General features: G+C 38.6%; 1 protein-coding gene across 1 annotated transcript in view; it reads right to left on the bottom strand.

Moving 5' to 3' along the window:
• Positions 1-1,072: 1,072 nt before the first annotated feature.
• The window catches only part of AHCTF1 (AT-hook containing transcription factor 1), a 50,488-nt gene continuing 41,255 nt past the window's right edge, over positions 1,073-10,305 (bottom strand). The window contains exons 32-36 of the mRNA XM_086482332.1: positions 8,476-8,660; positions 4,545-6,381; positions 3,651-3,784; positions 3,100-3,206; positions 1,073-2,460 (exon numbers count right to left, since the gene is read on the bottom strand). Of these exons, the coding sequence (XP_086338458.1) occupies positions 2,268-2,460; positions 3,100-3,206; positions 3,651-3,784; positions 4,545-6,381; positions 8,476-8,660 (2,456 nt within the window). The 3' untranslated portion in view covers positions 1,073-2,267. The remainder of the gene's footprint in view (positions 2,461-3,099; positions 3,207-3,650; positions 3,785-4,544; positions 6,382-8,475; positions 8,661-10,305) is intronic.

Genomic DNA, 10,305 nt, shown 5'->3' with positions numbered 1-10,305 from the left:
ACGCTGTTAGCTGTTGTCTTTTCCTTTTCTCAGGCTCTACAATAAAAATTCCCAGTGCCTGTTTTTTGCCTCCATTTCCTTCTAAGCTCTTCAACTTTCTGAAATCCCATTCCTTGTTACGCATTATGCTTATGCTCCTTTTTATACTGCTCCCTAGAGAAACTAGTCAGCACCCAAAAACTGCGCACTGACTCTAAATAACTGAAAAAAAAAAAAAATGGAGGAAAACATTTTAACATATAATTTAATCAAAACTCCTTTAAAGTAAAAAAAATCACTAGACTATTACAAACCTTTAGGAAGTTATTAAATCTCATGCCAATTTTCTTGTTATTACTATTGCTTTCTTTTTTCCTCCAAAGCACTGCCAGATGAGGACAATTCAGCCGAGCTGGTTATAAAACAAAGAGGCTAAAAATGACTACATATTAATAAAATTATGTTTTCATATGTTCTAATTGATTTTCATACCAAAAAAAATAATATAAATGTAAGTATAAATGCCAGAAACACATTGAAACCCCATAAGCAATCTTCACCAGCACTTCATCAGTCAATCCTATCTGATCAGGAATCAGAGCATTTTATAAATACTCTTGTGCACTAGGCAAAACATACTCAGATTTGACATCCATTTTCTATTCCAGTTTTGAAATTTTGATCTTTTACCCCATTTTCTGAGCTATTCCCTGCATTTCTGTACAATATGAATTTAAAAAAATATTGCTAGAACTCCCCCCCCCCCCACCTTTGACCAAATTTATACTGTAGTTCAAGTACAAAATACTTCAGAGTAAATAATTACTAACCTGACTGAAAGGTCTCACTCAAACTGCCACTTTCACACTGTCAACATTTGGCATTTTTTTTAAGCTTTCATTCACTCATGAATACTCCCAAAGAGAAAAATATCCAAGTGCATGCAGCTGCTTCTGTAGAACGACCCATTCTAAGACAAAAAACACGGCCCCAGAAAAAACTTCATTTACAAGCTTAGTCTGTTATTAATACATTCATCCACTATGTACAAGGTATTAGTTAACCAATAAATTATTTCTTAGAGTAACTGTAGTAGTTTTTACTAATTGAAAAGTTTAATGTCAGGTTCAACCATTCTGTAGTCTTCAAAGTTGCATCCATATATAAATTAAAATACATAAAAATAATCCATTGTCTAAAAGACTGCACATCAAAATAGTACTTCCGTGTCTGCTTTTAAAAGAATAGTTTTTTGAATTTATTTTTACAAATTGAAGCTTTATAGGGACATTCACTCCATAACCCAAGATTATTAATGAAATAATTGTTCAAAAATATGGTTTGCAACTAAGATTTCTGTACATTTTTGTACCTTTCTCAGACTATTATGTCAGCTTTACCATCAGATTTTCAGTGCTGTGATATGCAGGCTTCAAATATTGCAAAATATGTTTACAGACAATAATTATTTCAATTATAGTAGCACTCCTGTTAACCTTATGAAAATAATTTTGGCTCAAATTTCAGTGTGTTGGCAATATCCCTTTAAATTTGATGTGCTATTGTAAGCATCACACCCTCTATACATGTAATTTTTTGCTGACAACAAACTGTAAAAAAACCAGTGAAACATCTGAGGTGTGATCTAGTTTTATGAACTAAAGAGCAGCTTTTCCAAATACGAAAAAATATTGCACAGCTTAAAATACAATTGTTTACATTCTGACTTCAATAGAGTACAACTTAACCATGAATGGAAGGGATTACCAGTTTGTATTATGAGCCCAATTATTTGTGCCAGAAGGTCAAGCATAATTTATCAAATTTAAACTAGGAGGTTTTAAATGTTTACTTGTTATACGAATTCTAAACAAACTTTTAAAAAGCTTAAAAAGCTTTTGGCCTCACTTTTCAGGGTCAGCAACACTTGCAAACCAACATGAAAATTTTTGAGTGATATAGACCATTCAACCCACTATTCCCTCAAAAAGCTATCAGACAGTAAACATATTGTGAAGTATACATTTTTATTTAACATTCCTAAAATAAGCTGTATTTACATATTATATAAACGTATGAAGTCTTAATATAAAATAGAAAACTGCATTGACTGAGGAAATCACACTCCATATGGAGTTACTTGACAATTTGTTTATGAAATTTTACAATAATTTATATAAATTACCTCTTCCAAATTAATGATTTTTTTTTTTTTTTTTTTTTTTACTAATCCACACAATTTTGATGACTTTACAAACAATGGTGTACATTATAAACCTAAAAAACAGTTACAGCACCTTCCGGCGCACAACGGGCTTTGGAAAACTAGACAGTCTTTTTTTGTTCTTTCGTACAGTCTTCTCTGCCGCATCTGTGGTTTCTTTCTGTTTGCTTTTTGTTCCATCCACTGGACTTCCAAAAGGAGAGATGAATTTTATTTCCACTGGTGGAGGTGACCAAGAACCTTCTTTTCTTGTGGTTCTGAAAAGAAAGAGAAGTATCAAATTATTTTTATTACCAATAGTATTTAGTAGAGGAAAAAACCCAAACTCGTGGAATTATAAGATCAATGACAAAAAATTCTTTATGGGTTTCTCTGTAGATAGGACCAAGGCAGAAAAGGTATATAAATAAGCTTTCTTTTGCTTTCACTCCTTAACAGAGTGTCCCAAGTCTCAGTCATTGTTCATGAGCTTTTAGAGCCTCCCACCCAAGATTTAAGAGGCAAATATCCTCAGTTTTCCAGAAGGAGCCAGCAAACATCCCCAGAAACAGAAAGTTCTCTTTACTCGTTGTCTGACCCCATCCTGCCTTGTATAGGGAACTAAAGACCATAAGAGTGCGGCTTCATAAGGCGGAAAAAGGCAATGTCAGGGCACACCATCATTGCACAGAGTAGTATCCACTTGCCCTTTTCTATCTCCTCCCTCTTCTGTTTCCCTTAGAAAACTACACTGTTACATGGGCAAAGAGGTGCCTGTCAGCCCAGCCAGCTGGACAGGCTCCTAAGGTCAGAGCAGAATGGCACAGCCATATGAGGAAGAGGAAGTCAGGTGGCTCACAGCTGAACTGCTACCACAATAAAGGAATGCAAATCAGTGTTCAAAAAGAATTTCATACTTGCTTGCTTTCTTCATCTTTGATTTTGCAGGTCTACCTCTCTTCAGCTTTTGCTTGCCCACAGACTCTATGGATTTGGTATCCTCTTCCTCTTTAGCTGGAAGCTCCTATGGTAAGGCAACAAAAATGTCACTCATGCACAAGTTGTTACACTTCTACAAAACACAAATGAATGTTTCTTTCATGAAGAAGTCATGCCAAAGTTATTTCCCAAAGCATTACAGATTTTTTCCACAAAAACAAACCTTCCATCTCAAATTATTGTACCATCCTAAAGTTCAAATTCTGAATTAACAAGTAAGTCTAAAGAAAACCACTGTGCCTTTTCTTAATGGCAAAGCAATACTTACTAATTCTTGACCTACATAGATTCAAAACAGATTTTTGCAGGGAGTTTTCATGAAGGAAAAAAAAATTGTTTATCTGATTAATTTGAAGCTCTCTTTTTAGACATACTTTTAAGAAAAAAGGCAAGGCATTGTGAAGTATGATTTGAAAAAGCAGTACAGAGCAAAAATCAAGAACATAAGACAATTAGAGTTCTTACTTACCGGTTCTTTCACAATTCGGGAAATGCTAGATACATTTTTTCTCCTTGACCTCAAAAGAGGGGGTGAAAAGACAAACTGAGAAGACAAGTCCGGGTCTAAATCCTTAAGCTGCACAGGGTGGTCTGCTTTCTCAGCTAAAATGACAATGCATTGTTAGCATGCATATACATTATACATTAAGGACAGTGACATTAAGTTACAACTGATAATCAAGAGCTTCCTGAAATAAAAGGTGCAATCAGGTTTATAAACACTCAGTGTGGAAGTATTTTTCCCCTTGTAATTGCCTCTTGGGATCCATACTTTGACAGTAACTTGCGAAACAAACAGAAGCCTGGGTAGTGATTTTACCTGCACTTACATAATCAAAGATACTACACTCAAGAGGCATCAACAGTCTTTACACAGCTCAAAAACCTTTATCATGTGCTCTAACAGAAAGAACACTATGCACAGCAACTTCACTAATGAAGTATATGCCCATGGAAAACAATCACATAATTAAAACAGCTGCATAGTTTGTTGCAAGACGCAGCTCATTTTAAATTAAAAACTGAACAGAATTTGGAAGCATGTCTCCTTTATTTCTCTGTTGGGGGGAAGGGATGGCAATCACATATTAACAGGTAACCTCTGCTTTCCAAAACTCATAGAAATTAAGCTCATGACACAAGTTCACCTTAAGTTTAATTTCACTCTGCTCAGATCAGCCTCCTCATCTGCTTCCACCACAACTAGCCAGCTAGTCACATAGAGCTCAAAGAGAGGAACTGCCTCTTTCCAAATTTTTTATTTCGCATGGTTACACTCTTTACAATACGTAAAGCCTCCTCATAGTCTGTGTTTACAAAACAGCAATATGCCCTATTTTGTATGTAAACATATAGCACCTACCTTTAAATTTCTTTGTCAGCTTTGTAAGAGGAGGAGAGAAAAGGAAGGACTCTTGTTCCTCAACAGACAGCTTCTGATGCGTGGCAGTTTTGCGGGGTCTGGTTCTTGCAATACGATCAGTTAAAGTTCTTGATGTTTCATCATGTCCTGATGGGTTTATGTCTTCAAGCAGCAAAGGACTGCCATCAGGTTCTTGGGGGAAGGCTTCCTCCCCCATGCTCTCCTCCAGTACTGATCGTCTCTTTCTGCCCCGACGCCCTGTCCTTACTGTACGCCTGGGTGTGGCCAATTCCTCATTTGGCTGTGTAGGTGTTTGCTCATGAGTAGCTGTTTTTTCTGGTTTAGCATGGGGAACTCTTCTTGTTGTTCTCCTAGGAGTATCAAGGATTTCCACTTTCCCACCTGAGTCTACATCTTCCTGAGTATAGACAGATTCTGTGTCTGCCAAGAGATTTTGTGCCCGCTTCCTAGCACTTCTTCTAGGAGTGACGAGAAGTTTTAATTCTGGCTGAGGAAGCGATGGTTTAGACAGATCAAGGTCAGAATTTTCTGAAACTTCTAATGAACTCACCTTTCTTCTTCTGCCTCTTTTAGCTGGCACATGTAGGAGGAGTTGGTCGCTAGGCTGCACATCTTGATCCTTGACAGTATTTTCAGTAAGTTGTAAATGAATGCTTTTCAGTTTTCTTGCACTTCTACTGGGACTGACTGCTGTCTTTATCTTACGAGCAGTGTCAATCTGGCCAGTTTCTCGATCTCCCAATGAACTTTTTCCTCCTCTAGTCCGTCTGGAAGTAGCAGAAGCAATAATGCTACCTTCAGCAAGAGAAGTTTCCTCATTAGCCTCTTCCAAGAGTTCAGATGCAGCTTCCTTTGCTCTCCTTAATCCTCTTCTTGGAGTAACGGCTATGGACTGCGTACTGACAGACAGTGTTTGTCCATCAGAATCGCTGCTTTCTACTTTTTCTAAATTAGTCTGTTTAGGCTTCCTACCTCTCCTAGGAGTAACAGGCATCACAGCTATTTGCTCATCTTGAGCATTTTCTTCTGTTTTAAGACTAGAAGTCTCAGATGCTTCTTTTGTTCGCCTGGTACTTCTTCTGGGAGACAGTCCAAACAGAACAGGTTTGTCTGTCTTCAGTAGTTGCTGAGCACCTGACAACGGAATACTCTGACTTCTACTCAGTTGTCTCCTTGTGCGCGTTCTAGGAGTGATGCCATACTCTACTGGATGTCTGCTGGTTTCATCTTCCACTCCTTCTGGCACAGTTAAGGGAGCTTTTCCCTTCTGGAATCTAGTTGCCTTTTTACCTATGGTTTCCTGAATAGATTGTTCTACAACTTCAGATGTAAATTCTTTACTTCTTGTGTCTTTGATTACATCCAGTAAGTTCTCAGCAATAGCTACCTTAATGGGTTCAGGCACATATGGGAGCGACTCTGCAATATTTTGAGATTCCTGGTCACTAGTTACAGTGGACACTGAGTTTGTAACGTGTTCTTGGTTTTCACTATCTCCTAAATTGTTCACAGGTTTTTCCTCTGTTGTTGTGCCAGCTGGTTTAGAAGCATCTACTAATATAGGGTCTCCCATCTCCACTTCACCTTCTTCTCCTTCCAAGACTAAAGTAAAATTACTCTGAGACAGAAAAAGCTCTCCATCTCCATCAGCTGCATCATATTCATCATCTTTACTATCAGGCAAATCACATGCAAATTGTTGCTCTATAGTATCGTAGCTGTATTGAAGATTGCCTGATGGATGTAGTTCACGATATGGTGATGTTTCAGGTGCTTTTTCGGAGGTTTGTGCCTTAACCGCACTGTCTTCAATAACCTAAAGTTACAAAATATCTCTTAATGCATTGTTAATTACCAGACTAATGTCAAACTGAGCTAGATGAAACTGAGGACAGCCAAATGCTGCTTTTCCTTTTAGATCACCACCAAATGTAGAGTTAGAAACATAAAATGTACTTTCTACTACAGATAAAAGTTTATGCATGTAAGGGACAGAGAACAGAGTATTCAGTGCATGCAATCACATGCTCCATTTCTGATATTTCTGCTCATGACTAATGATTTGCCACCACCTGTGAACAAAGTGAGCAGTTTTACAATACAAGCTGTATACACACAACTGCAGCAATCACCGCACTGCAGTACTTTCTGGACTGACTACAAATCCACACAGAGTGATTGACTCTGTCTCTAACATGGTAAAATACAATTATGTCCCCAAAGTTTAAAGCTTCAGTCATGATACTTGTGACTGCAACACTAAGTCAAACTGGCCAGGTGTCACATCCAACAACTCAACACTGCACTTCAAGGAATCTCTTGGATTGCACGAGACAACAAATGTATTCTAAACACCTCATGTTTTGTAGTTCCCTGTACTGAGCAACCGTTCTTTCCTTTTGGATCCACGTGAGATACTCAAGATTTTATGTGGAGAACAAAAGTAGTATCTGTTACGTATTTCAAGTGATTCAGATGGTCAAGATAACTTAATCAATGTGTAAAGACCTTTGCCCAACTCTCTAAGTTACAATGCTAGCCAACAATGGCAGAAGAAAGAAGCCACTTAACACAGGTCTCCATAGAATCTGCTTATTTTCTTGCCTCCTGACTTGTCAAAAGTTGCTAAAGCATCATATTACAGCAACATGCCATGCTTCAGAACTAAATTCAGGAAATATTAGTCTGCGCAAACTTCCCTTTTATGATTACAAATCTGCAAACAAGAAAGCAGCAAGTAGTCTGTCCTAAATTCAGTGAAGGCAGACAAGCCCAAAAGAGACGTTTACATATAAAACAGTAAGAACCAGTTATAACAAAGGCAGAAAAACCTTCACTGTACTGCTACGTGAATGACTGCAGCTTTGTGACTGTCTCATGTACCTGCTCCCTTCTTCCCATCACAGATTTTCCATTTACTTCTATAAGTGATTTATGTATTCCCAAGTCTGTAATCATCATCTCTACAGTGTTGTCCTAAATCCCAAAGCCAAGATTAGCTAAGTAAGTACCTGTCTATTTCACGTCATCTAAAATATGGGACACTGAAAAGCATTTTCTGTTGCTTAAGACCAATCTATTTGCGATATGCCTACCTTTCAGTTCATATTTCACTCTAACCATTATTAATTCCTGTGAGTATAATCCTACAGGAAATGGACAGTATACTCTATATGGTACTTAAAGGACATCCACAACAAATCCAATAACTCATCAGTCCCAGTAGAAGAATAACATGGAAAAACCTGGGACAACTGGAGAATCTCTAGTTCTAATTTTCAGTCCATGTGAACAACCTTTTAAAATTCACATTTTACAAAGTTTAGATGTTACAAAAATGTGGGGTTTTGTTTTGCCTTTTTTAAAAAGAGTTTTACGTAGCTGGAAATATCTTGACATTGAAATTAACTCATTACTGGGAATTCTGTTTACATTAATAAGGAACAAATAAAGGATCTAAGAACCCAAATAATTCTGAAAATTAGTTTGGTCCCCACATCATTTTGTCATTTGGTAAATGGCCTCCAGTATTGAAAAGCTGTGCTCTCCAACTTTTCTTACTGTCTTTAATATTTAAGCTATTTATTTTTTAAGTCAAATAAGAAACATGTAAGTTCTGGTGAAACCAAATGAATGCATGGTTATTTTAAAAAAGAGTACAGGCATTTTTTTTGGTACTACTACAGCTCTCAAAGGCCCAAGTCTTGACAAGTTCTAGTCTGTGTTCTAGGTACAGAAAATGTGTAGGAGAAAAACATATCTGTCCTTACATAAAGAGGTCTTAACTTGTGTTAACCAGCTAAAGAAACAGACGTTTTTGCGTGCCTTCTAATTGTTACTAAAGTCAGGACTGTCCTCAATTTGCAAAGTCTTTTCTATTTTGTAGAAAATGGGAAAATAGTTTACTTACATTCTTTTCCTTAGTTTTAGGAAGATTGTTAGAAACAGTTATTTCTTCCTGCAGAAAAGGAACATTTTCTTCAACATCAGCTGCTTCCAGGTTACGTTCTTTAGGTAAATCCACACACTTCCCCTCAAGGTGATTTTCTGAATGAGTACTGACCACATCCTCGCTGTCAAGGATACTTATCACAGCTGGAAAAGATTTATATAATTTTAACTGCTATATAAATGACACAGGTTTAAGCAACAGGAAGTAACAGAGGGAGCAGGAGCCAACAATACAGTTCTCCATCCTGGCACATATTTTGTGCTTTCTCCAGAAACTAGAAGCCAAAACTCTTGTGCTGGTTTTGGCTGAATTAATCTTCTTCACAGCAGCTAGTAGGGGGCTGCGTTTTGGATTTGTGCTGGGAACAGCGTTGATAACACAGGGATCATTTAATTACTGCTGAGCAGCACTTACACAGCGTCAAGGCCACTTCTGCTCCTCACACTGTCCCACCAGCAAGTGGGCTGGGGATGCACAAGAAGCTGGGAGGGGACACAGCTGGGAGAGCTGACCCCCAACTGACCAAAGGGATATCCCACACCATATGATGTCATGCTCAGCATATAAAGCTGGGTGGGAAGCAGAAGGAAGGGAGAGGAAGTTCGGAGTGATGGTGTCTTTCTTCCCAAGTATCTGTTACAGGTGATGGAGCCCTGCTTTTCTGGAGATGGCTAACTCCTGCCTGCCAATGGGAAGCGGTGAATGAATTCTTTGTTTTGCTTTGCTTGCCTGAGTGGCTTCTGCTTCACCTATTAAACTGTCTTTATCTCAGCCCACAAGTTTTCTCACTTTACCCTTCCGATTCTCTCCCCCATCCCACTAACAGGGGGTGTAAGTGAGCAGCTGTGCAGGACTGAGCTGCTGGCTGGGGTCAAACCATGACAACTGTCTATCTCCTAACAGAGGCAGCCTCACAATAAAAAAAAAATAAAAAAAAAAAAAAAAGAGAAAAAAAAAAAAGAGGAATAGGACAATCAGCTGCCAAGTCCATACAGAAAAAGAACAGAGGAAAGAATGGCTGGAAAGTCACACTGATAGCTAGTTATTCTTCACAGCCTGAACACCAAGGACGATTCATCTTTTAAAATAATACCTCAAGCAGCAGATCCCGTAGCAGTCAAATTAATAGTGGTGTATAACACTAAAATACATACTGATCTCTCCTCCTAATATTTTAAATTCTGCCAGTTTTCTCAATATCTTTATCAACATAGAATAGAATCATATAATCGTTTAAGCTGGAAAAGACCTTTAAGAGCATCCAAGTCCAACCATTAACTAGCACTGCCAAGTCCACCACTAAACCATGTCCCTAAGCACCACATCTACACGCCCTTTAAATACCTCCAGGGATGGGGACTCTGCCACTTCCCTGGGCAGCCTGGTCCAATTTGACAACCCCTTCAGTGAAAAAATTCTTCCTAATACCCAATCTAAACCTCCCCTGGTGCAACTTGAGGCCCTTTCCTCTTGTCCTATCACTTGTTACTTGGGAGAACAGACCGACATCCACCTCACTACACCCTCCTTTCAGGTAGTTGTAGAGAGCAGTAAGGTCCCCCCTCAGCCTCCTCTTTTCCAGGCTAAACAACCCCAGTTCCCTCAGCCACTCCTCATAAGACCTGTTCTCCAGACCCTTCACCAGCTTCGTTTCCCTCCCTGCACTCTCTCCAGCACCTCAATGTCTTTCTTGCAGTGAGGTGCCCAAAACTGCACACAGTATTCGAGGGGCGGCCTCACCAATGCCGAGTACAGGGGCACAATCACCTCCCTACTCCTGCTGGCCAC

Source organism: Leptosomus discolor, chromosome 2 (genome assembly GCF_034619465.1).
Source record: "Leptosomus discolor isolate bLepDis1 chromosome 2, bLepDis1.hap2, whole genome shotgun sequence".
Taxonomy (NCBI): domain Eukaryota; kingdom Metazoa; phylum Chordata; class Aves; order Leptosomiformes; family Leptosomidae; genus Leptosomus; species Leptosomus discolor.
Note: the sequence above shows the minus strand (reverse complement) of the source record. Positions and strands in the feature narration are given on the sequence as shown.